Below are 27,379 nucleotides of genomic sequence, written 5' to 3' on the forward strand. Positions count from 1 at the left end.
GGGCGCTGACGAGCCCGTGCGTCGCCGCGTCACGGCGGGGAGCGTGTGAAGTCATTGCGCGCGGGCGGGCGGGGTCCGACGGTTTGAACGAGACGAAGACGGAACCGGAGCCGGGCGCGCGATCAGTGGACGCGGGTTCCCCGAGAGCCGGTGAGGCGGCTGGCGGGCCCGGGCGGCGGCCGCGGTCGGGAGCTCACGGGGGCCGGGGGACGGGGGAGGGAGCGGCCCTCGTGGGCGCTGCGGCGCCGCGCGGGCGCTGGGCCGGGGGTGGGGAAGGGCGGAGCCGTGACCCGGCGCGCGGCCTGGGCCGGGGGCGCGCGCTCCGTTGTCCCGGGGGCGGGGCGTGGGCCGGAAGTGGGGGCCACTTAGTGGCGACCGGCGAGGTCCCGGCTGTGCGGCTGAGCCCGGAGGGTGTGTGCGCGAGGGGTGAGTGAGGCGGGGACCCTCGGTGTAGGAGGCGTCGTTGCATAATGGGTGGGGAGTTGGTCTGCGGTGTTGGACCCCAGAGTGCGACCTTAGGGCAGACGCTCCAGCCTCCCTGTGTCTCAGTTTCCTCATCTGTACAATGGGGACAGTAGGATGAAGCACAGGAAGGTCTCAGCGCGGGGCCTGGCAAATGTCAGGCGGTCAGCCGGTGTTCGTTGAGTGCCTGGTGGATGCCAGGCCCCGTTTCCATCAGGGAGTAGACAGGCAAAGACATGCTTTCTAGGAGTCTGCTTTGTGGGCAGAGAGCTGGGAAGCAAGAAAATGAATACATGGCCAAGATAATTTCTGTAATTACTGTAAAAGGGTGATACTAGCACTGCAGGGTGCAGCCTGACCTCTGCCCCTTGGAGATGAGGCTCTGGAGGCAGGCCCATTGAGGGAAGTTAAGCGAGGCCTGGTGTCTGCCCATGATGGGATGGATGTCTTGAAGAGCATTAATCAAGATAGCTCTTGAATGGGCACTTGCTGTGTGCAGTGCCCATTAGAGCTTGATTTAGCATTGTGTCATTGAATAGTCACATTGTCTTGAGGATATGTTATCTTCGTTTTCTTTCTTTCCCCTCTGATGTATTTTGTTCATTTTATTTTCTTGGTGGTGCTGGGAGTTGACCCCGGTTCCCCCACCCTCCACATCGGGCAAGCCCTGGGTCACTGAGCTGCTTCTCGGCTCGTCGACATTTGCAGAGGCGAATCTGAGACTTTAGGTAGTGAAATGACGTGCCTTATGTTGCCCAGCAGGTAACTCAGTCCAGATTCATAGACTGTGTGTTCCCCCCTCTCCCCCATCTAGAAAGGATATTTTATGCAGACATGCCTCTTGGGTCAAAGTGTCAGCACACGGATGCTTGGGAGGAGGTGTGCTTTTCTCTTAGGGTGTTCACTCGGATTCTTAATCCTTATCACAGCTTTGTACAGAAGGCAGGGTCTTCCCATTTTACAGGTAAGCCATTTCTGAGGAAAGGAGAAGTGTTTCATTCAGGGTCACATAGTTTTTTGGTTTTTAGTGCCACCCTCCTCTTGCCTTTCCCTAGGACTGGGGATGGTCCTTGGAGAGGAATGTGATGTGATTCAGCCTGTGCTGAATTGGAGTGAGTTGAGGAGCCAGGTGAGGTGGCACATGCCTGTAGTCCTTGTATTTGGGAGGTAGAGGCAGGAGAACGAGGAATTCAAGGTCATCCAGCTTCAGAGCTAGATCATGAGCCGTGTGTGAAAGAGCAGGATAGAATGAGTTAGGGAGGCTCCCAGGAGAGTCACTGAAGGGAGGGAGACACTTGAGTGTGTGGAAAGGATAGTTTTCATTTTGGTTATACCCAGCTCAGAGAGCCCTAAAAGGGTGGGTGTGTTGTGCTCAGGGGTCTTAAACCAAGGCTAAGCAACGGACGTTTTTGTACTTTTTGGAGACAAGATCTTAACTCTGTAGGCCTGGCTGGCCTAGAATGGAGTGATGTCTCTGCCTCGGCTTTTTGAGTGCTAGGTTTATAGGCATGGGCCCTCACTTCTGGCTCAGACATCAGACATTCTTACCAGAAAGAGTGAGAGAGAGAGAGTCTCTGTTTTGACTGCCTGGAAGAGCCAATTAATTGGTTGAGTGAGTGGATGTTTATTGCACATCCACAGGGTGCCTAATCCCATGTATTTAGTGGCCACAGAGTTTGTGGAGCACATGGGACCTGGTATTAATGTACTGCTAATGAAAGAGTTTGAAATTACATGATTGTGAAGGGCCATTAACCTTTTCTGAGCTGGGGTGTGGTCAGGAGACACATGTGGCTTTACCAGCTGCTTTCATTTTATGGTAGCTTGAGACACACAATACCCAATGTATACATGTATACCCAAGATAGATTGTAAGTGCTCAGCCTGGGATCATGTCATTTTGTTTGGATGGCTCTCACTGATACTTGATAATAGCGTTCTGCATACAGTATGCATTTCACTTGTTCAGGGGTTTTTAAGCAGGAGAGAAATACCTCATGTGATTTGTGATTCAGGAAAATTCTTTCTGGCTGCCGTGTAGGAACAGATTGAGACAGACTAATTTGAGGGCTTGCAGGGGATCTTGAGAGGTGTTGGCAGCAGATATCAGGCACAGTTTTCAGCACCAAAGATAGCTTAAAAGAGAGGCGGTCCCTCCCCTGGACCCCATTTGTCCTGTGCCTTATGTTTGATATGATGCCGGCTACGTTATGTCCCTTATTCCATACCTCTCTCTGAGGTCCTTTTCAGATGGTTGTGTTAATGTAGAGTTGCGCTACACTGACTCAGTAACTTGCCCAGAGTCACATGGCTAATGAGATGGACTCATGTTCAAACCCAGGCTCTCCAGTTGCCTCCTGGCCTACAGATGGTCTGGGAAGCTCAGAAATGGAGGAATAACGACCATTTCAGTGTGATACTCAAGTCCCAGGGGTTTGAATGAAGTGCTCTGGAAGCAGGAGGAGGATTTCCCTGTGGAATGAGGCGCTCGCTACACCGCTGTCTTCTTGCCAGCTCTGTCAGCTGCACTAGGGAGTGTAGAGAGTGTTGGTAGTTAGTTTTCTGAAGAGAGTTTCTGTAGACACTCTTTCCTCCTCCACAGTCTGAAACACGCCACATTTACCTAGCACTCACTCTGTTCAAGGCACTGTGTGAAAGGGGGGGCTTTGGGGGTGGGGGAGAGGGCAGGGACATCGGGCATAGACTGCCAAGTCATCTGTGTCTGAGGGCCTAGTCACCACTGCTCATAAGTCCCCCTCCTAGTCACTGCGGGAGGAGAAGGAACCCCGTCTTTGGTTCTCAGACTAGAGGTGTGACTCAAGGCTTACAGCTGCTCCGTGCAGGAGATGAGTGTGGGAAGAACCCCTCACCCACTAGTTACTGGGTGGAGGGAGTGAAGCGCCCAGGAGAGCTGAGGCGGGGTGTGTGTGTGTGTGTGTGTGTGTGTGTGTGTGTGTGTGTGTGTGTGTGTCTCAAGGTTGTTGTAAATTGCTGTGAATTCCATCCCTTATTCCAGTGGCAAGGCTGATATCTCAGGGAATTAGGACAATTCTAAGTGTCATGGGTCGCTATAAAACCTACTGTTTGGGCCAGTGAGTTGGCTCAGCAGGTAAAGGTGCTTGCCACCAAGCCTGACCAGCTGAATTTGAGCTCTCGGAACCACATGGTCGAAAGAGAGAACTAAGGACGTTTTGCACACAAAAACACACAGTAAATAAAAAGTACGAAGAATAGCAATTATTGAATGGGTATTTATAGAGTATGGCACCCACATTTACTAGTGCTTTAAATGAGATTTATAGTTGAATGTAATGATGGGTGCATGTAGTCCCAGCTGCTCCCAAGCCTGAGGCAAGAGGATAACATAAACCTAGAAGTTTGAGGCTTGCCTGTGTGTGCAACATGGCAATAGAAAGGTTGTTTTAGAAGTCTGTCTGAAAGGTGAGGGGTAGCATTTTCTGAGAAATGGGAAAATGAGGCTGGGCAGGCTTGGCTGTAAATATTCAGGGCCTCCTTTCTTCACCCCTGGAATGAAGAGAGTGAAGAGGGACTTAAGAGGATTGTCAGTTCAGTGACAAGTGTCTTTGAGAGACCTCATACTTTGTTGGAGTTCAGGTCCTCCCTAGTCCCCAGGGAGTGCAGCAGAGAAGAGTAGGGCCGGGGACTTTAAGAGGTTGTCACTTGACCGCACCTACGTACAGTACCTAGATTATTGGAAACTGGGAAAGTAGATGGGGGTTGCTAGGGATTGGCAGGACTTGGTGCAAAGCACTCTAGTGGTGAGCAGTGCCCTCAGTCCTGTGTGTGTGTGGTGTTGATGAGGACTCAAAGGTCTTCCTTTGTAGCCTGCACTGGCCTGGAACTTGAGCTTGTCCTGCCTCAGCCTCCTGAGTCCGGGTATGCTGCCACCACACCCACCTGCCTTTCTTATTTTCTTTGGTGCTGATGACTGAGCGCAGGTGTCATGCATGCAGAATACATGTTCTATTACTCTGAACTACCCACAGCCCTCGGACTAGTGTTTTTGAACAGAATGTTCTTGTTTGTGCAGCAGCCTCCCTTCACAAAGTACGTGCTAATCTCTTAGTGCCTTTTGTGGCTTGTAATTGTGTATCAGTCTTATTAACATAAATGGGGCCTAAGTTTTAGACTGACTAGTTGGGGCATTTATTATTTCAGGTCATTTATGCATGGAACTCTGGCTTATGACTGGAGTCTTAGTGTCTGGTCTCACCTCTCAGGGAAGAAGGCTGGGCTTAAAATTGAGTATTTGTAGAGATTTGTTCTGGGTGACCTGGGAACTGCTTGCCCTCACTTTCATGCTCACCATAACAGGAACCTTCCTTCTCTCTTTGATTGCATGTTATAGAAGATGGCAGTGAATGTGTATTCGACGTCAGTCACCAGTGATAACCTAAGTCGACATGACATGCTGGCTTGGATCAATGAATCTCTGCAGTTGAATCTGACAAAGATAGAACAGTTGTGTTCAGGTAAGAGGATTCACTAGACACCCCCTCCCCTTCTTTTTTTTGGCTTTTTAAGACAATGTTTCCCTGAATAGCCTTGGCTGTTCTGGAACTCTAGAGCAGGCTGTCCTGCTTCGCCTCCTGAGTGCTAGGATTAAAGATTGCGCCACCATACCTGGCTCACTAGACCACCTATTAAAAGCACGTGCGACCTTAGGGTCGCATAGACCTCTGTGTAGAGCCACAAAGAAATATAGTTTCTTTCTTTTAGCCATCCATGCTGAGTACTGGGAGGTGTGGCTCAGTTGATAATGTTCTTGGCTGGCATTCACAGAGCACTGAGTTTGGTTGCCAGAGAGTGTGAGTATGAATGCCTGTGTCTGTGGAGATCAAGACATCAGTGTCCTGTCCGTTCCTCTCCACCGGAATTGCCTTCGTACGGGTCTGTCACTGAACTGGAGGACCGGAGGCGGAAGCTTGCTTTCTGGCTAGGCTTTCAGTCCAGGGTAGGCTGATTGGTGAGGACTTGAGATCGCCCATCTGTCCTCCAGTGCTGGAGTTCTAGGCATGCATACCATGCCTGACTCTTTTTTTGTTTGCTTGTTTTGTTTTTTTCAAGACAGGGTTTCTCTGTGTAGCTTTGGAGCCTGTCCTGGAACTCAGATTTTAGACCAGGCTGGCCTTGAACTCACTGATATCCTGTCCTCCCCGCCCACCCCCCATACACAAACTAATATATATATTTATTTATTTATTTTATGCGTATTGGTGTTTTGTCTGCGTGTATGTCTGTGTGAGGATCCCCCGGAACTGGAGTTACAGACAGTTGTGAGCTGCTGTAGCACGAATCTTAAAAGGTCTTATTAATAAAACCAAACCTGGAGCCAGGTATTGGGGTGAACGCTGAAAGATCAGAGAAGCAGAACAAGCCACAGCTACTTCACCTTGCCAGTTCCTCAGCTGATCCTGTTTCCTCAGACTGGAGGCCTCTGAGTCCTCATCCAGAATGAATCTCAGCTGAACTGTGCTGCTCAAAGCCTAAAAGCTTAACCAGCCTAGTTCCTGGTTTTCACCCCTTATATACCTTTCTGCTTTTTGCCATCACTTCCTAGGATTAAAGGCGTGTGTCACCATGCCTGGCTGTTTCCAGTGTGGCTTTGAACTCACAGAGATCCGGATGGATCTCTGCCTCCACAAGGCTAGGATTAAAGGTGTGTGTGCCACCATTTTCTGGCCTCTATGTCTGTCTAGTGGCTGTTCTGTTCTCTGACCCCAAATAAATTTATTAGGGTGCACGATATATTGGGGAACCACGATATCACCACAAGCTGCCATGTGGGTGCTGGGAACTGAACTTGGGTTCTCTGAAAGAGCAGTCGGTGCTCTTAACTGCTAACCCATCTCTTCAGCCCCCATGCCTGACTCTTAGCATGGGTGTTGGGGATTCAAACTTAGATGTCTCCATTGTGCTCTTACCACTGAGCCACTTCCTCAGCCTTGCATGTCGGCTATAAAACTGGATCTTCCACAGTTAGTAGATGAAGTCAAGAATATATATACCAGAGCTGGGTGTGAGGGTACATGTTTGTAATCCTAGCATTTGGGAGGCAGAGGCAGGCAGACCTGAGTTCGAGGCCAGTCTAGTCTATATAGCTTACACAGCAAGTACTGGGTTAGCTAAGGCTATGTGGTGAAACCCTTTCTCAGAAACACCTTCGCCCTAGACAGACAGACAGACAGACAGACAGACACAGACACACAGACACACACAGACACACACACACACACAGACACACACACACACACACAGACACACACACAGAGAGAGAGAGAGAGAGAGAGAGAGAGAGAGAGAGAGAGAGAGAGAGGATATTTTCCCCTCTAACTACTGAAATACTTGTTTTTTTTTTTTTTAAAAGATTTATTTATTTATTATGTATACATAGGAGGGCGCCAGATCTCATTACAGATGGTTGTGAGCCACCATGTGGTTGCTGGGAATTGAACTCAGGACCTGGAAGAGCAGTCGGTGCTCTTAACCTCTGAGCCATCTCTCCAGCCCCCTGAAATTCTTGTTTTAGTGGATGTGATGTAATGCAGTGGAAAAGCACTTGGGTAGCATGCCCAAGTCTGGGTTCAGTCCCCAGCACTTGGGGAAAGTCTTATTAATGACCCAGAGTCAGAACCCTGCTTCTTCTAGTCAATAACTTTTTTTGGTACTAGTGATTAAACACAGGACTTAACATATGCTGTGCAAGTGCACTAGCACTGAGCCCCAGCTCCTTTTACATTTGAGACAGTATCTTCCTAAATGGCCCAGTCTGGCTTTATCTCACTGTGGAGCCTAGAATTTATGATCCTTCTATCAGCTTCCTAAGAAGCCAGGATTACAGACAGCCTGGACAACCAGGCTCAGCTATGTAGACATTTCTCAAACATCTCAAATAACTCAGTGTGTTTCCAAGAGGAAGGTACAGGTACTTCCGATTTCAGATGGGACAGATGGCTTAGAGAATTTGAGTAATGAATCTAGGCATACAGAGCCAAGAGTGCAGTGGGGATTTGAACTTTTTCCCAATCAAGAACCTGTATTCTTCAGTCCTACACCCTGTTTGCACTGGACTTTTTCTTGACTGACTTAAAGAGACTGCCATTCCTTAGCTGCTTCCTGTGGTGCCCAGCTTTTGTACTTCTCTTTTTTTTTGAGCAGGGAGGGGTTCTTACTGCTGGTTTCATTTGTTTGCTTCATGTGCCCTGTGAGGTCCAATCTGTTTTACAGGTGTTCAGAGGGAGGCGGTACATGAGGAATACAGTAACTTGTGGTTCCCAAGAAGGAATGGCCTTTTCTAACCTTGTTTTGTTATAAAGTAGGTTGCCTCAGAATGGTGCTGCTGACCTCCAGCTCCTGTTCATTTTCTCAGCTTTTCATTGCTGTGCCACAGTTTGTTGAAGGCTTTTTAAAGCACTTGTTTGCCTCGTGCTGTGAGTAATGAGTAATGTGGGGGTGAGGTCATCTTCATTTTCGTTGGAGACTGCTTGCTCACCAGCAGTTTTTCCCTGTTTCTTTCTGTCTATAAATGCAGGCCAAAATATTTCTCACTTAGTTAGAAGATGCATTTCTTCCTGTGTAGATGAGTTGTGCATGTCCCAATCTGGCCTCAGGCTTCTCTTCTTTAGACTGGGAGCTGTCATGGTCGTGTCATGGCCTGAAGAGGCCTTAGTCTGCTCTGAGCCATGTGACCTTGGATGACTGTTTCTTCAGCTGTGAACTGGGGCAGTAGTCCTGGCTCACCAGCGTGGCTGTTGTCAGCGTCCCTGTAATATTATTGATTATCTGTCAGACCCTGGTGGTGAGGAGAGATCTCTTCATTTTAAAGATGAGATTGCCCATGGGACATAGCTTAGACATTGCAGAGCCTGGATTTGAACCTAGTTTGTGTGTGTGTGTCACATGTACATGGATGCCCGTGAAAGTTTGGAGGACATTTGGAACCGTGGAGCCAGAGTTAGAGATGCTGTGAGCTGCCTGATGGGGTTCCGGAAATGAGTCTGCTGAAAGAGCGGCCAGTGCTCTTGATTACTGTGCCCCCACCCACCTTTTTTTTAAGACAAAGTTTTATTCTGTAGCCAAGGGTAGTTGGTTTCTAACTTGTAGTCCCCACCCTATCATTTTTTGAGATGAAGTTTTATTCTATAGCCAAGGTGGCCATTCTCCTGCCTCTACTTCTCGCATGTTGGGATTACCTGTATAGTATTACTAAGGGATTGACTACAGATGGCATGTTTTGCATTTTTACAGAGGCGTTTGAAAGAGAATCGGACAAATATACTTGTGTATGATTAGTTAATGACACTCTTTTACCATAAACTCTGTGAAGTATTTCAGTTTTTCTGGCTTCTGCCACTTATCCCAGATAAGGTGTTTTTCCTTAGTAGAAAGTGTTGAGTATAAGACATTTAACTGATGTGTTAGTCAATTCTATACATTGCTCGTTGTCCTCCTGAAAGCTGCATGGGATGACTCTTGGAGTATGAAGGTGGTCACTATGTTTCACATTGGCCTTTTGAAGGCACCTCTTACTTGCAGCCTGAGACCACACAGGATAAGCTGCAGACTATTCCTGAAGAGTTGTGGGGCCGTGCTTCAGCACTGGGTCTGATTCTTCCTTATCCAACTTCTAATAAGCAGTGGATCAAAAAGACCAGGCATTTCCACCAAGTCTTTAGGAGGTAAGGATAGATTTTTCTCTAGCAGTACAAAGCTGGGGGTCCTTCCCTGGTAACATGCTGCTGGCTGTGAAGTGACTGAGTGTTGTCAGAACCCTTCGCTCCCACCCGCTCACAGAGGAAGGAGCCCTTGCTTGGCTCTGCTCTCCACGTGAGAACTTTGGTGACGCTGGCAGGCTGATTGAAGAGGCTTCCTGTGTTCTGCAGGGATCACCTTTGGAGTGCTAGCCGGTCAAGTCTGCCGTAGCTACTCAGAGGAGGAGTGTCTTCACACACAGTGACTTTGACAGCAAGCTTGCTTTTGTCTGGAAGGAGCCAGGAGTTGCTTTTGGCCGCCCTCTGTCTGGTGGGCAGTACTATTAATTTCTTTGATCAGTCTTCTGTTGGTGGATTGGCTGTGTAGTTTGTTTCCAGATTCTTGCCCCTCAGACTGTTGACAGTGAGTAACATACAAACAAAGCAAATGCTGGCTATACAGTTCTGTTTACTGCTTTAAAAATCAAAATAGTATTTTCCCTGGTTAAATACTTTGAGCTTGAATTTTAAGGTCTGTGTTAATGACTCTCCAGCCCCTCTCTGTGCAGACTTTATTCATCATCTAAGACGATCGAGTTGCAGGTGCTCTTTGAAGTCTGAACACCCTCATGCTTAGTAGTCGTGTGTGTTCTGTGTATGTTAACACTAAAGCCTGGAGTTATTTGTGTGTGCTGTGTGGGTGTCGAGGGGTCTAGTGTGCCATGGTGTACATGTGGAGGTCAGAGGACAGGTCTTGAGTTGATTCTCTTCTACCTTGATGAGGCAGGGATTCCTCTTTTTCTGCCATTCTGTGTACTCCAGGCTGGGCCCATAGCTTCCAGGCAATTCCATGGAACCCCTTCCTGTCTGCTTTAGGATGCTGGGATTACAGATTATATTTTATCGGACCTTTTCTGGGTTTGGCCTGGCTTTGAACTCCTGATGCACCTCTTTTAGCTTCCTGAGTTCTGGGATTACAAATGTGTACCATTGGCTAGGATTTTCATTAGACTTTCCCAGAGTGCCCTGAACTGAACCAGGGTGAACATCAGTACACTTGAGATAAGAAATTGTCTGGTATTGGGCTGTGTCTTGGCTTTGTATTTTGTGGTCTCTGTTCCCAAACAGAGTCTTAGAGTGGAGCTGTGACAGCCAGTGGACACCCTGACACTGCCTTAGTCTCCTCCCATTAGTTCACACTGTCAAGCTAGAGGCTGAGTGGACTTGTCTTGCTGAAGATTGTTGGGCCATCTTGAAGCTCTGCTTGGGTTGTCAACCTTTGCCCTAGTCTCAGTCAGGCAGAGACTGGAAAGGACACCCCAATTACCTTGATTTTTTTTTTTCCCTTCTAGCTGAGACATGTATGAGAAGGATAGGAGGATTGGGCATGGTAGTACCCAGTTTGAGAATAGCATTGGAGAGTTGCAGGAAGGAGGATTTATTGAGAGTTTCAGACCAGCCTGGGCTATGTAGCAAGATCCTGTCTCTACAACAACCAACCAACCAATCAACACCCCCCCCCCCCCATCCTCGTACACAGCTGGGAAGCTCTCTGCTGTTGGGCTCTATCCCCAACTCTTTTAGTAGGACCTTAATTTTTTTCTTTCCTTTAAAAATATATATATATATATAAATAAACACTATTTTGGTCAATGAGATTGTAGCCACAGGACATACATAACATCCCACAGCAGTGCCTCTTTTTCCTTGTTCCTTTTCTGGGCATTCATTTTTCTTTCTAGTGGTTATTTATGACAATTTCTAATGAGTTAAGAAGTCCAGCTTGGTGGTGGTGCACACCTTTAGTCCCAGCACTTAGGAGGCAGAGGCAGGTGGATCTCTGTGAATTCAAGGCCATCCAGCACTACACAGAGAAACCCTGTCTCGAAAAACCAAAAAACAAAGAGACTTTCATAGCAACTGCTATGGTATGTTCTGTATGGCAAATGTGTTGCTCTGATTGGTCAATAAATAAAACACTGATTGGCCCGTGGCTAGGCAGGAAGTATAGGCGGGACTAACAGAGAGAAGAAAAGAAAGAACAGGAAGGCAGAAGGAGTCACTGCCAGCTGCCATGACAAGCAGCATGTGAAGATGCCGGTAAGCCATGAGCCACATGGCAAGGTATAGATTTATAGAAATGGATTAATTTAAGCTATAAGAACAGTTAGCAAGAAGCCTGCCACGGCCATACAGTTTGTAAGCAATATAAGTCTCTGTGTTTACTTGGTTGGGTCTGAGCGGCTGTGGGACTGGCGGGTAAGAGAGATTTGTCCTGACTGTGGGCAAGGCAGGAAAACTCTAGCTACAAGCAACCTTTGTTTTCTTCCCATTTTCCAAATTGAAATTATGTTAGAGAATTAAGTCAGATAAAAGCAGCTTTGAGTTAGCACTCCCTATTGAGGCAGTGGGATTGCTATGAGTTCATGGCCAGCCTGGGCTCCCCAGTAAGTTTTAGGTCTCCCAGAGCTACATATTTCTAAAACCAAACATAGGACCTCTTGTTATTTTGTTAATAATAATTTAAAAAATTATTATGTATATGAGTGTTTTACATGCATGTGTGTCTGTACGCTGCATGTGCACCAGGTACCTTGGCACCAGAAGAGGGCATTGAATCCCCTGGAAAATGGCATTACAGACCATTGTGAGCTGCTGTGTGGGTGTAGGGAATCAAACCCAGGTTCTCTGCAGGAGACAGGGTTTTTTCGAGACAGGGTTTCTCTGTGTAGCTTTGTGCCTTACCTGGATCTCACTCTAGCCCAGGCTGGCCTCGAACTCAAAGAGATCCACCTGGCTCTGCCTCCTGAGTGCTGGGACTAAAGGCGTGCGCCACCACCTCCTGGCTTCTCTGAGCCCTTTGTTAATAGATTTTTATAAATTGATTTTGCATTCATATAATAATCTTCTGTCCTCCAAAATATTTGTTTCTGTTACTTTAAATTATGTGTGTGTGTTTGTGCACATGTGTGCTGTTGCCCACAGAGGTGTGAGATTTTCCTGGAGCTGAAGTTACAGGTGATTGAGAGCCACCAGATGTGGCTGTTGGAAACTAAACTGGGGTCCACTGCAAGAGCTGTGTATGTTCTTAACCATTGAACTGTCTTTGTAGCCCTATTTTTTTGGTTGTCTGTGGTCCACTGTACAAATTGTAAAATTGTATCTGGGGCCTGGTTAGTATACATTAAGCCCCCTGAGCTCCACACAGATAACAGGGTATATTTTCTTATGCTTAAAAATCTCAGCAAGCTGGGCGGTGGTGGCGCATGCCTTTAATTCCAGCACTTGGGAGGCAGAGCCAGGCAGATCTCTGTGAGTTCGAGGCCAACCTGGGCTACCAAGTGAGTTCCAGGAAAGGCGCAAAGCTACACAGAGAAACCCTGTCTCGAAAAACCAAAAAAAAAAAAAAAAAAAAAAAAGATATTTTGTTTGAAACCTGGAGCTTATGCAGGGACACTTGGCTCAGTCTGGGAGGAAGGGACTGGACCTGGACTGAGTCTACCAGGTTGATCGCAGTCCTTGGGGGAGGATTTGCTCTGGAGGAGGTGGGAATGGGGGGGTGCCCTGGGAGTAAGGGGAGGGGGTGGGAGGGGGGAGAATAGGGGAACCCGTGGCTGATATGTAGAACTGAATGGTATTGTAAAATAAAAAATAAAAAAAAAATCTCAGCACTCAGAAGTGGAGGCAGGAGAATCAGAAATTCCAGGTTATCTTTGCTCCTTTGAGTTTGAGCCTAGTCTAGGCCACATGAAACCTATCTTTAACAGATTGTATTTGGGTTAAGTAGGTGTGGATCACCATGCTTTTTTACTAGTAGCATTTAGAGTGGGCCACAGTGGCCACACCTTTTATCCCAGCACTCAGAAGGCAGAGGCAGGCAGATCTCTTTTAGTCCAAGGCCAGCCTGGGCTACATTGGGAATTTCAGGCCAGCCAAGGCTACGTAGTGAAATTCTGTCTGGGGGGAAAACATGGCATTTAGTTACCCAGTTTATTGAATTTTTCTTTTGTGTTACTGTTGATTCAGGGGCTGCATACTGTCAGTTTATGGACATGCTCTTCCCTGGCTCCATTGCTTTGAAGAAAGTGAAATTCCAAGCTAAGCTAGAACATGAGTACATCCAGAACTTCAAAATACTCCAAGCGGGTTTCAAGAGGATGGGTGTTGACAAAGTAAGTGAGCTCTATTCCTTTGCTTAGGTTTCTTTCTTATATTTAAAATTTTTATTTAAGTTTTAGATATCTTTAACAAAATGATTTTGTGTGTGTGTGTGTGTGTGTTGAGAGAGAGAGAGAGAGAGAGAGAGAGAGAGAGAGAGAGTGTGTGTGTGTGAGAGAGAGAGAGAGAATGTGTGTGTGTGTGTGTGTGTGTGTGTGTGTGTGTACATGCACATGCAAGAGGACACCTGGGGGGGAATCAGGTCATCAGGCTTGGCAGCATGTGTCTTTACCCATGGAACCATCCCTCTGCTCCCCACCCTGTGTTTTTTCGAGACGGGTTCTCGATGTAGTTTTGGTGCCTGTCCTGAATCTCTCTCTATAGACCAGGCTGGCCTGGATCTCTCTCTATAGACCAGATCTCTCACAGAGATCTGCCTGGCTCTGTCTCCCAAGTGCTGGGATTAAAGGCGTGCACCACCACTGCCTGGCTTTTTTATTTTTTTAAATTTATTATGTATGTAGTGTTCCGGCATGTATGCCTACACTCCAGAAGAGGGCACTAGATCTCATCCTAGATCATTGTGAGCCACCATGTGGTTGCTGGGAATTGAACTCAGGGCCTCTGGAACAGCAGCTGGTGCTCTTAACCTCTGAGCCATCTCTCCAGCCCCCCACCCCCCCTCCCTTTGTGAGACAAGGTCTTGCTATATAGTCTTGGCTGTACTGGAATTCACTGTAGACCAGGCTGGTCTCAAAATCACAGAGATCTGTCTGCCTCTTCCTCAAGTACTGGGATTAAAGGCATGTGCCACCACACCTGGTCTTGCTGGCTCTTTTAAAATTTATTTTTTGGCCAGGCGGTGGTGAAAATCTTGCCTAGCTATTGGCCATTTAGATTTTTATCAAACCAATCTGAGTGACATTTCTTCAACAGTGTACAAAAAGATTATTCCACAACATGTACTAGTAGTGTTTTTTTTGTTTTTGTTTGTTTGTTTTTTGTTTTTGTTTTTGTTTTTCGAGACATGGTTTCTCTGTGTAGCTTTGCACCTTTCCTGGAACTCACTTGGTAGACCAGGCTGGCCTCGAACTCACAAAGATCCGCCTGCCTCTGCCTCCCGAGTGCTGGGATTAAAGGCGTGTGCCACCACCGCCCGGCTTTTTAATTTTTTTTTATTTTTTATTTTTTGGTGTTTTGTTTTTTAAGTATTTTTTAATTTCTACTAGTCTGAGGCCTAACTGTATTAATTTCTAGATTTACTTTTTCCTTTTTGAAAGGGTTTTTCTGTAACAGCCCTAGCTGTCCTGGAACTAGCTTTGTAGACCAGAGATCTGCCTGCCTCTGCCTCCTGAGTGCTGGGATTAAAGGCAAGCACTACCACCCTGCATTTTGACTTGTTTCTTGCCCACTCACCCTTTCTTCCTTCCTTCCCTCCCTCCTTCCTTCCCTCCTTCCCTCCCTCCCTCCCTTCCTTTCTCCCCTCCATTTCTAGATAGGGTCTTACTATGTAGCCTAGGCTGACCTCAAGTTTGACATGCTCCTGTCTCAGTTCTACAGTGTTCATAGATGTGTGCCACTGCATCCAGTGGTACAGTGAACCGTCTGCTGCCTTTCAGTGTGTCTTGATGTGTGGCTGTGACTTAGCTCCCTGTGGTGCTGAGGATGCAGCCCAAGGCCTTGGGCAGCCAGGCAGGCACTGAAGCATCCCTGGCCCCTTTTCCTTTTTTGTTCAGCACTCTTCCCCCTTCCGTGGAGGGACTAAGGGTTGGTACTGTATTGAAGGCAACTGATCTTAGCAGTAAGATCTCTAAAACATTTTCTCATTTTGGCAAAACTTGTGTTGTTCTCATGAGTGGGTAGATTTGATGCAAAGCCTCTGCTTTGGTCTAAATAGTCTTGATCTTTCTCTGCAGATAATTCCTGTGGATAAATTAGTAAAAGGAAAATTTCAGGACAATTTTGAATTCGTTCAGTGGTTTAAGAAGTTTTTTGATGCAAATTATGATGGAAAAGAATATGACCCTGTAGCTGCCAGACAAGGTCAAGAAACTGCAGTGGCTCCTTCTCTTGTCGCTCCAGCTCTGAGTAAACCGAAGAAACCTCTCAGCTCCGGCAGTGCAGGTAAACAACCATTAGCCTGGTTCCACTGACTCCACTCATTCAGCATTGGGCATAGGCGCTCCACATAGAACTGTGCTGTAGCCCTGAGTCAGGAGTAGCCATGGGCCTGCCCTGTGCGTTTGGCAGGGACATGGGTTCTGCATGCGGCAGATATGTGCCTGTGCCCTGCAGCTCCATGAGACCCTCTTTTCCCGTGCCCCCAGGTCTTCCTTCTTTCTAAACTGGGAAGTTCACACTTGCACTGGCCTGGATGAGCTACTGTATACTGCGTTACCTAAGGGCTTTTTTGTTGGATGTAATAGAATTTACTTATACTAGCTCACATAAGAGAGCTTTAGTTAAATGGGACATTAGGGCATTTTATGAAGACCCAAGAGGGTAAGTTACAGTTAGGTCTGAAGTTTAGGACCTCAAGAGCTTTCTAGATCTCAGGGATTCTTCTAGGCTGGCTGCATCATCATGCCGTCAGTCTGGGCCAGCCTTCTGTGCCTATTATGGCTTCTTTCATAGAGATTTAATGGGAGAGCTGCTGTGGCTTGCTTTGCTGCTAGCAGGGTCTAGGAGGGAGGGGGAAGTGGATGGTAGAGAGCATCTTAAAAATGGGCTTCTTTGGTTTCCTAGGATTTTTTTTGGTAGTATATTCATAGAATATGTACATATGTTCTGGGCCACCACTCCCTGCTAAAGATGGAAGTCTTTTTTTTTTTTTTTTTTGAGATAGCCCAGGCTGACCTTGAACTCACTGTAGCCAAGGATGACTTTGAACTTTGTTCCTCCTGTTCCACCTATTGGAATTCACACACCATACAATTTACCTTCCTAAAATGTTCAATCTAAAAAAAAATTAAAATATTTTTATGTGTATGGGTGTCTTGTTTGCATGTATGTGTGTATTACATATGTGCCTGGTGCCTTCAGAGGTCAGAAGAGGGTGTTGGATTCCCTGGAACTGGAATAACAGATGGTTGTGAACCACCATGTGAGAGTTGGGAATTGAGAACCAGGCCTGCTGGAAGAGAGTTCTCTTAACTTCTGAAGCATCTCTCCAGCTCCTCAGTGTGTGTGTAGGTTCATGCATGTATTCATGTATGTACGTATGTGCAGTGCATTTGGAGATCAGGGACAACTTTGGATATTCCTCAGGTACCATTCACCTGCTTTTTGAGATATCTCATTGGCCTGGAACTTGGTTAATAGGCTAGGTTGCTTGCTAGGGAGCACTAGGGAACTGTCTGTCCCAGCCTCTCCATCACTGGGATTACAAGCCTGCATTATTACATGGATTCTGGGAATACAACGCAGGTCTTGAGGCTTCTAAGGCAAACGTTTTACTGACTGAAAGCCAGCAAAACTTAGAAAAGCCCTCACCTTTTTTTTGGTGTGTGTGATTTTTTTTTTTTTAAAGCCATGTCTTACTATGTAGCTCGGGCTGTTCTGGTACTCACTACGTAGACCAGACTGGCTTCTGCCTCCCAAATGCTGGGATCAAAGGTGTACACATTTGCCCCAGGCAACTTTTTTTTGAATCAAAGAATTTTATAACTATTATTGCCACAGGCAATTTAAGGACATTTTGATCACCCAAAAAGAAATCCGTTTGTGCTCAATATCAGTCACCGTTCATTTCCTCCACCTTTTTTCCCTTTCCCAGCTCTAGATACTCACTTACCTGTTTTCTGTCTATGGCTTCACGTATTTTGGACATTTTTCTATAAACAAAACCATGGGATATGTGCCATCTTATGTCTGCTTCCTTTACTTAGCACAATAATTTCAAAGTTCATCTGTGCTGTAGTATTTATTGACTTTTTTTTTTTTTTTTTTTTAAGACGGTCACACTATGTAATTCTGGTTTGTCTGGAATTTACTATGTAGACCAGGCTGGCCTCAAACTCACAGAGACTTGTCTGCCTGTCTCCCAAAAGCTTGGATTAAAGGTATGTGTCACCACACCCAGCTGGTACTTCTCTTTTTGTATTTCTCTCCTCCCCGCCCGGTCTCACACATGCTAGGGAAGCTGTGTGCCTCTGAACCATATCAGCCTCCTACATCCATACCTTTTTTTTTTTTTTTAAATTTTGAGACAGGCTCTTAGAAAATTGCCCAGTTGGTCCTTGAACTTGTGATATTCTTGCTTTATTCTCCCAAAGAGTTTGGCTTAGTACTTGATTATTTTTATTGCAGGATAATATTCCATTGTGTGGAATATCTCATTTGTCTGTTGGTGGTCATTTGAGTTTGACTGTTAGGAGTAATACTGCTGTGAAGTTCATGTGTAGTTTTTGTGTGGGATACATTTTTATTTCTCTTGGATGTATACCCAAGAGTGTATTTTGAAGCTGAATTTCTGGACTGCATGAAAGTGTTTATAGAACTGCCTGTTTTCCAGAGCAGCTGGTCCTGCCATCCCATCAGCAATGTCTACCGGCAGTGGTGTAGGAGGGTTCTGATTGCCCTCAGAACTGTGTACTTCATAGTCCTTAGCTGTTGAGAATGGCGACTGCATAGGTAATCTCGGACGTAGCATATTTCAGATGACTTGTAGTAAACATTTAGTGTTCAGAATAAGCAGGTACCGAAGAGTGCCTGCCATCCAGAGGAAATGCCTGTGGTTGGATGAAAGGTCTGTGATACAGACTTTGGGGTGCTGGGAAGATAGGATATTTCTAAGCCTGGCATGATGTCTGTTTTACAGAATGATTGCTAGATGAATGGCTGAAGTTAGAAGTGGTGCATTTATCTTGAAGTAGCCCATTCTTAGTTATGTTAACTTGCAGATTCTTTGCTGTCACTGCTTTGTCTGCCTTTTGCTTTTAAACACTGAGAGATCTGTAAACCACTTTAGTTACTGAGGTTCTTTTTCTCTCCTGACCCCGTAGACATCTAAAAGGTGAGCTCTGAAGTTACAGTGGGAAAGGCAGCAGGCTCTACTCCTAGCCTTTGTGAGCTCCTTCCCTTTCCTAATCCAGTGAGTCTGAGGCGATAAGTTAGAGGGAACTAGTTTTCCAGATGGAGCACAGAGTACTCCAGTGCCAGCTGGGATTGTGATCTGTTCTTGATAAAGGTTTGCCTTTGATCCATGAAACTGCCTGCTTGTGGGTTAAGGTCCATCATTGTATGTACCAGTGTGATTATACCTCTCAGCTGACAGTTCACTGCAACAGAGTTAAGATCTCATTGGAGGACTATCCCCAGCATGAAGGAGCTTGCTAAAATTGCTACTTAAGTCTACTGCCAGGATAAGAACCACTTTGTGTTAGGGATGTTGTGCTGTTTTGTCTGGGCTCTCTAATATCAGTTTCCTTCATTGACTTGTCTGTGGAAAGCAGTTGATCACAGACTTCTTGCTTTTTGTGTGTTTCTGTTTTTGAAATTTCTCCTAACATGGTTAGTCTTCTCTCAGCTCCGCAGAGACCCATTGCAGCACAGAGAACTACTGCAGCTCCTAAGGCTGGCCCAGGGATGGTGCGAAAGAATCCTGGTGTGGGCAATGGTGACGATGAAGCAGCTGAATTGATGCAGCAGGTATGCTCCTTGTGTTGTTGACATTGTCATTGTGGTTTCTTGCTTCACTCCTGAGGGCAGGGCTTCTCTGCTTGCCTGATCAGTCCTCTTGATGTGTGAGCCTTTGGCTGCAGAGTAGAACAGGGTTCAGGCTTCCCTAGTACCACAGAGACCTATGTCTATCTGGAAACCAACTTTAAAAAAATTATTTTTATTCGTGTGTGTGTGTGTGTCTATATGTCTGATGTGTGTACAGAAGCCAGAAGAGGTCAGTGGATCCCCTAGTGCTGGAGTTATAGGCAGTTATGATCCACAGTGTGGATCATAGTCAGTCTTGAGCCTCATTGGAATGCCCTGGGATTCTCTGGGATTAAGAGATTGAGAATGGAAGGGCTAGGAAAGGCCTGTTGCTCTTCTGGTTCTGTTCTTCACAGTTAAATGACTAGAGGTAGATCAGAAAAACAAACTGGGGACTGTTGATCCTCTTTGTATCAATCGTACCCTTGTTCATTGCTTTTGGGTGATTATTTTGACTCGGTACCTACTAGGCACTGTTACTGTGAAATACAGAGTTGTGGAGGAAAAGGAGACCTCCCTAAAACTTCAGAGGAAGCGGTTGTAGGAAAAAAAAAAAATACAAGAGCAGAAAGAGTGATCAGCTGAGGCCACATGACTGGCAGGTTGACCCTGCCTTTTGCAGGTACAGACAGTTTTCTTCATGATGAGCACAGGGGTAACTGAGACCAGCTCCGCCACTGTTTCACTGATGCCTATCCGTTAGCCTTCTGGACTAAATACTTCATGTGTGCATTGGGGCTAATACTTTGTGGGTGGTTTTTTGTTGTTCATTTTTTTCTTTTGAGGCAGGATCTCACTATGCAGACTAGGCTGGCCTTGAACTTGTGCCATGCTGCAACCTCTGCTTCCCAAATGCTGAGATTACAGATGTGTATCACTATGCCTGGATGTGAGCTAACACTTGCTCACAGTAATTCAGATGTCTGGAATGGTGTTTGGTCGAGACTCCATTGGGATAAATGACAGTGGACAAAAGACAGTTCTGGTTATTGTTCTTATAGTCTGGATAGAATGGAGTAGATGCTGCAGTGTTCTTTAAAAGTTCACATGAATTAGAGCTTTTTGGCTCTAATAATGCATCAGAAATAAATGCATCAGAAAAAAGAAACTTCTGGTTTTTAACCTATGGGTCATGACCCCTCTCAACAACCTCTGTCTTCAAAATATTTACATTGTGATTCCTAATAGTAGCAAAATTACAGTTACGGAGTATTGTAATGAAAATAACTTTCTGGTTGGCGGTCATCACAGCATAAAGAACTGTATTAAAGGGTCGCAGCATTAGGGAGAGGAAGCAGTTGCAGGGAAAAGTGTAAGAGCTAAACATTGGTCAGAAATAGAGAATTACCCAGTGTTTTTATAGTTTTCATGCCACGCACTAAATGCTTTTGTAAGGTGTTACAGGTGAACACAGTATAGTAAGGATTTACTTGTGGCTTCATAGTGTAGGTTTGGAACTGAATGGGAAATTGAGGAGGTACACTGAGGTTTTTTGCTTGCATCCTGCAGTGGAGATTGGTATTTATCATCCTTGCTCTGGGAAAATGATGGTAAACATAGGAGAGAATTTTAAAATAGGTTTCAGTAGTTGAGATTGGGTAGGCTGTAGTTTTGAAGAGAAGACTTGGAGCTATGGATAGTTGTGGACCTCTGTTGACTGGAGGGGGTCAGGAGGCTGACTTTACTAGCCAGTTTCTTCTTTGATCTTGGAAAGCGAGAATCAGACACTCATATCCAGCTGTCTGTACTTGTCACAGAAACACTTTGGCCTGATACCTTTTTTTTTTATCCCTTTTGTTTTTTGCTAGAATTTCATGTAGTCCTGGCTTGCCTGGACCTTACCTTCTAAGTGCTGGGTTTACAGGTGTGAACCAATGTACCTGGCTCTTGACATGAATAAGCTTTAAAAAAAGTTAATAGGAGAACTTTATGCTCCCCTCAGGTTGCCATAGTCTGAACCCTAGTCTGTTAGATGTTCTGTCTGGCCTCCCTGAAAGCGTTTGAATTTTTAGCCCTTGATAAATGGGAGAAATGGAGCCAGATAGGTTGGTTAGGCTCAGAACAGCGCTGTATTCTATGCCAATTACCTTGTAGCACTTACTCATCCTTGGTTGATATGCAGGTCTTTGTGGACATAATTACTTAAAAAAAGTCTTTAGAATGTCTTATGTGTGGCCTAAGTTGTCTTGGAACTAGCCATCCTATTTCCTGACTCCTAAGTTCTGGATTACAGGTGTGTGTCACACTCTGTCAGGATTTGTACTTTAAAAAAAAAAATCACATGGATATATGTGTGCCTGCCTGTGTGAGTTTCTGTTCACCAGCAGCATTCAGGAGCTCCTGTAGGCCAGAAGTGGTACATACTATTCCCTGGAATTGGAGTTACAGGGTGTTGTGAGTCACCATGTGGGTTCTAGGAGCAGTAAGTGAACCATCCCTCCAGATCCAAATTACAAGATTTATTATTATTTATTACTACTACTACTACTACTGCTATTATTATTATTATTATTATTATTATTATTATTAGAGACAGGGTCTCAGTATATAGCTCTGGTTGGCCTGGAACTCACTCTGTAGACCAGGCTGGCCTTGAATTTGCAGAGATTCGCCTACTGGGATTAAAGGTGTGCACCACCACTGCCTGGCTAAGATTTGTTTTTTTTTTTTCTCCCCTCCCCTCCCCTCCCCTCCCCTCCCCTCCCCTCCCCTCCCCTCCCCTCCCCTCCCCTCCCCTCCCCTCCCCTCCGTTTGTGTGTTGTTTTTTTTTTTAAAGACAGGGTTTTCTCTGTGTAGTTTTGGTGCCTTTCCTGGATCTCGACCAGGCTGGCCTAGAACTCACAGAGAACTTGCTAAGCTAGGTTGTGGGTTCTACTCCCATCTCAGTCAGCTTGAAGTTTTCCATTGATCCCATTTCAGGGAAAAGCTCCCTAATAGTTTAAGGTACAGTTTTGTCTTGTCTTTTTTTTTTTTTTCTTGAGACAGGGTTTCTCTGTGTAGTTTTGGTATCTGTCCTGGATCTCGTTCTGTAGATCAGGCTGTCCTCGAACTCAGATCTACCTGGCTCTGCCTTCTGAGTGCTGGGATCAAAGGTGTGCGGCACCACAGCCTGGCTTTTTTTTTTTTTTGAGAAAGGGTTTATTTGTGTAGTCCTGGCTATCCTAGAACTCACTAAGTCTCAAATTCACGGAGGTCAGTCTGCCTCTGCCTCCTGAATGCTGGGATTCAAGGCGTATGGCACCATGCCTGACTCTAAGGTGTAGTCTTATAGTCTTCTCTTTCTTGGGAACTCATAGGCTAGGTTGCTGTGAACTAGTATGTATTTCTTATCTGAGGCTGAAGAAAATTGACATTAAACTGAACTGGATTTTTGCTTATGTTTTATTTTGATCAAAGACCACATCATTTTTGGGTTTGATATTTTACTGGTACACCAATGCTCACTGTTTTAAATATTTTTGCAGGTCAAAGTATTGAAGCTTACTGTTGAAGACTTGGAGAAAGAGAGAGACTTCTACTTCGGAAAGCTAAGGAACATTGAATTGATTTGCCAAGAGAACGAGGGGGAAAATGACCCTGTACTGCAGAGGATTGTAGACATTCTTTATGCCACAGATGTACGTGTTCCCCTGGAGGTGTTCTCTTTCCATTCTGCCACTAAGAAAAAATCTAGCATTGTTGATTTCAGCTTACTTTGTGCTGGTACCTGTGTTCTAGTGTAGGGTTCACCAGAAAAATTCATCTTTGATTTCCTGGAAGTTGCCAAAGAGCATCTTGCCTAGCTAGCTTCAGCCCTTGAAGTCCCTGTGTCTTTGTTGAAGGGAGCGATAGACCAGAGAAGTGGAGAGAAGTGGCTGGTTTGTCCAGTGCCTCCCACCCTTGCCGCTCAGCCACTCCAGTGGAGGTGGTGCTGCCATTATCGGGACCCAGGCATGTCCTTGGTCCTTCCGTTTGCGCCCACCCATAGCCGCCAGGGTGTGTGTGCCTTTGCTCCTCCCTCCCAGGAGCCTGTCTGCTGGCTCCCTTTGTGGTCGTCTTTGGAGCCGTCTTTATTACATAGCCTTTAGTCGTGACATACTCGTTCATTAGAGAAGACTGCTTTTCTTCCTCCTGGGTTTAGGATCTGATACCTGGCTGTGTGCACTGCTTCTCAGTATTTGTGATTGCACACACCTCACAAGGTCTGTGTAATACTACACAAATATAAACTAGTAGTTTTCTAAATGTACTGTTAGAATTTTTTGGAGGATTAAGACAGATGACTGAAAAGCTGCTAATTTTTGCAATAAATCCTTAAAATTTGCATCATGTTTAGAAATGAAAAGATGATGAAGATCTAAGAGTCTTTGGTCTTTTAGTGAAAGTACATCTTAACTACTTCAAGCTATAGAGATTTAGTTACTAAGAAGAATCAAGATGTGTTTTTATGGTAGAGCAGTGTGGCAATTCTGTGCTGTACGGATGTGCAGTGTGCCCTGTAATGAGCAGGGGAGGCGCCATGAGTCTGCCCTGCTCTTTGCTTCCCAGCTCTCACTGACCCTGGGCCAGTCCTGTCTGCTGTCGCAGGTGCTTTGGTTCAGCACTGGTGGTCAGTGTGACATGCGTGAAGGCAGCACTAGAAGAACGTCAGAATACTAACCTTTCTGTTTTGAGATAGCCTAGGCTGGCCTTGAATTTAGCAGTCTTCCTGCCTCAGCTTCTTCCGAAGTGCTAGAATTACAGGTGTGAGCCACCACACCCAGTTAGGATACTGAACTTGATAGTCAACTTCAGGATTTTTGTTTTTGATCAAGGGTTTCATAACCTAGATTGGAATTGAACTCACTATGTGGCTAAGGATGGCCTTGATCTTCTGTTTGTGCATCCTGAATTTTGGGATTACATGTGCATGCTACTCTGCCTGCTTAAATGTCATTTATTTATTTATTATTTTTTTATTTTTATTTTATATGCATTGGTATTTTGCCATGGTTGTCAGGTCCCCTGGAACTGGAGTTACGGACAGTTGGGAGTGGCCATGTGGGTGCTGGGAGTTGAACCCAGGTCCTCTGGAAGAGCAATCAGTGCTCTTAACTGCTGAGCCATCTCTCCAGCCCCTAAATGTCATTTTTTGAAAAAAATGTTTTTGTTTGTTTTGTAGCTGGGGATTGAATCCAGTTTTGTCTTGTGTGTAGTTAAGTGCTCTGCTAGGAATTTTTTGAGGCAGGGTCTCATTCTACCTGGGGCTGCCCTGGAACTCAAGTCTTTAGCCACAGACTGGCCTCAGCCTCATGGCCATCATCCTACCTTAGCCTACTGAGGGCTGGTATTACAGGTGTGAACCACTATTCCTGGAGTTAGAGTTAAGGTCTTTTTGGTTTTTTGAGACAGGGTTTCTCTGTGTAGCTTTGGAGCCTGTCCTGGTACTCACTCTGTAGCCCAGTCTGACCTCGAACTCACAGAGATCCGCCTGCCTCTGTCTCCTGAGTGCTGGAATTAAAAGCGTGAGCCACCACCGCCCGGCAAGTTAAGTACTTTTGAGGGAATGCATATTTTAAACATACATTGAGGCACATAAATATTTATTACTTAATGCTTTGAGGATAAATTTGTGTGTAGCTTTTGGCATTAAGAAATGGTGCTAGCCAGTCGGTGGCGGCGCACGCCTTTAATCCCAGCACTCGGGAGGCAGAGCCAGGTGAATCTCTGTGAGTTCGAGGCCAGCCTGGTCTGCAGAGCGAGATCCAGGACCGGCTCCAAAACTACACAGAGAAACCCTGTCTCAAAAAAACCAAAAATAAAAAAAAAAAAAAAAGAAGAAGAAGAAATGGTGCTGTTTTTGGGTGTGGTGGACGCACATTTAAACTTAGAACTTAGGAGGCAGAGACAGGACAATTTGAATTTGAAGCCAACCTGGTTTATGTTTAAACAAGCTCCAGGCAAGACAAGGCTACATAGGGGAGACCTTATATCAAAAATCAAAACAAACAAAAAAGAAATGATGCTCTTGTCTAAAACAGTATAATAGTGGTCACCTGGTCTCTGTGCTTGATTGCCAGCTATGTGTGAGACAGGAAGAGCTGCCTACATGGAGAGGCTTCAATTGTGAGCCAGTGAGCAGAGGGAGGAGCTGGCACTAACGGTGGAGTAATCGCTTTCCCCCACTTTCATTCCCTTTCAGGAAGGCTTTGTGATACCTGATGAAGGGGGCCCACAGGAGGAACAAGAAGAGTATTAAGCAGCCTGGACCAGCAGAGCAACATCCGAATTCTTCACTCCAAATCATGTGCTTAACTGTTAAATACTCCCTTTTATTATTCTTAGAGGATTCACTGGTTTCTTTTCATAAGCAAAAAGTACCTCTTCTTCAAAGTGCACTTTGCAGAAGTCTCTTTCCGATGAGTTTGAGTTAGGAGCTGTTGCCTTGTAGCAGAGCAGTATTAACATCTAGTTGGTTCACCAGGGGAACAGAGAGGCCAACCATGGGGCCCTTCATGTGGATGCTGGTCACACTGACTGATGGAGAAGGGGGTTTTGTAATACATTGAGGTGATAACCTCGGAGAAATGTAAAGACTGAAACGAATTTTAAGCTAATGTGAAATTCTGGCAGAGAACGTTTTAATAAATAAATGCCTTAAGAGTATTTAAAATATGCTTCCATATTTCAAAATATAAAATATAACATGACAGGAGATTTTGTGTGTCTGATGATATGTCTGGGAAGGAAGGGCCAGACTTCAGACCCTTTGGAACCTGCTGTCACAGGCCTTTCAAGGCCTCTTGAATCTCATAGATGTAGTCTTTGGCCCAGAAGGAAGGTTTGAAAAGTGGTTGTGTAAAGCCATTTGGTATCACTGACTGGTTACATCCCTGCTATAAAAACAAGCAGCATGGTAGCTTGGGTAGATAGAGGGTGTCTTGGCCCTGCAGTGCCTGAGACAGAGCTCAGTCTTCACTGGGCTTTCCCCTGAGGACTTTTCAAACAGTCCTCCAAGTTCCTATGTATTATGTTTCTGGGACTTGCCCACATCTCTGGGATTTGAATGGGCGCTGAGTCCCATTGTACTGTCTTTTTAAGTTTACATTTAACACGTTCTCTTCTCTGCTCCCCTTGACCTCTGGGGACTCCTCTGGCTCCTTAAGTTTGCTGCTGAGTGTTGTAAATACAGCAGGCTGGTGATCGTGCTGCAAGTTCTTTCTGGACCTCTGGCAAAGGAGTGATCAGTGAAGGCCAGTGTCACCTTGGGCTCTGTGAGGCTGGGGTGTTCGGTGTCTGCTGTCCACAGCTCACCATTGTCACCTGAATACTTTGCCAGTGCACTAATCTTTTTGGAGATAAAATTCTCTAGTGTGTTACTAAATGTTAAAATGTTTTTTTTTTTTAAGAATATACAGTACCATGACTGAAATATTAATATTTAAAATACTTCATTCCTTAATTCTCCCTCATTTGCTTTGCCCACAGCCTATTCAGTTTCTTTGTTTGGCAGAATTCTGCGAAATGTATGTTACCCACTACTGAGATTGTTCAGCCCCTGATGTGTTTGTATTGATTTGTTTCTGGTGGTAGCTTGTCTTATGCTGTGTGTAGAAAACAGGTATTTTATGACAGATTGTTATGTAGTGCATGCTGTGTGTGGAATTCAGAGGAAAATCCAGATTTAGTGATTAACAATGCCAAAAAAAAAAAAAAATGCAAGTAACTAGCCATTGTTCAAATGACAGTGGTGCTATTTCTCCTTTGTGGCCTTTTAGACTTCTGTTGCCCCCAAATTCCATTTTATTGGGAACCCATTTTTCCACCTGGTCTTTCTTGACAGGGTTTTTTTCTACTTTAAACAGTTTTTAAATAAAATTCTGTATTTCAAGAGTGTCCTGTCTTCTGAAATGTGTCTTGCCTTGGGTGTAAGCTTCTAATTTTAGGGATAAGGTAGCCATACATCCATTAGGGTCAGGGTCAGGGTCTTCAACTGATTTTAGACATAAGGCTGAGAAGTGAGCTCTTTTTTTTTAAAAAAAAAAAATTAGTTTTTTCATATAATATATTTTGATCGTATTCACTCCTTACTCCTGCTAACTCCTCTCACATCGATCTCCATCTCCCCAGATTCCTGCTTTCTTAAATAGAACTAATCTTTTCAAATCCCTCACTTTTTTCAAACCCATCTCTGGCTCTCCCCTTCCTCTATCCTTTTCTCCCTTCCTCTCCCTCTTTTTTTTTTTTTTTGGGACAGGGCTTTTACTATTATTGTCCTGACTGACCTCACACTTGTGTAGTCCTCCTTCCTTGGCTTCCTGAATGCTGGATTGTGTGTGCCACCATGCCTGCTTTAAAATGTTTATTTTGAAGTTTCTCTTTGT

The 27,379-nt window shown here is 45.3% G+C and overlaps 1 protein-coding gene across 2 annotated transcripts; it reads left to right on the forward strand.

Moving 5' to 3' along the window:
* Positions 1 to 26,891, forward strand: Mapre1 (microtubule associated protein RP/EB family member 1). 2 transcript variants are annotated; one of them, XM_076570900.1, is made up of 7 exons: positions 1 to 150; positions 4,832 to 4,955; positions 13,200 to 13,345; positions 15,248 to 15,455; positions 18,859 to 18,980; positions 22,502 to 22,654; positions 25,198 to 26,891. In XM_076570900.1, exons 2-7 carry the CDS (start codon positions 4,835 to 4,837, stop codon positions 25,252 to 25,254), a joined length of 807 nt encoding a protein of 268 aa, XP_076427015.1. In that variant the 5' UTR covers positions 1 to 150; positions 4,832 to 4,834; the 3' UTR covers positions 25,255 to 26,891. The 2 variants fall into 2 exon arrangements, with proteins under 2 accessions (XP_076427015.1, XP_076427016.1); XM_076570901.1 differs by lacking the exon at positions 1 to 150 and adding an exon at positions 328 to 426.
* The last annotated feature ends 488 nt before the right edge of the window (positions 26,892 to 27,379 follow it).

The sequence above is a fragment of the Peromyscus maniculatus genome, chromosome 4 (assembly GCF_049852395.1).
Source record: "Peromyscus maniculatus bairdii isolate BWxNUB_F1_BW_parent chromosome 4, HU_Pman_BW_mat_3.1, whole genome shotgun sequence".
NCBI classification, from domain to species: domain Eukaryota; kingdom Metazoa; phylum Chordata; class Mammalia; order Rodentia; family Cricetidae; genus Peromyscus; species Peromyscus maniculatus.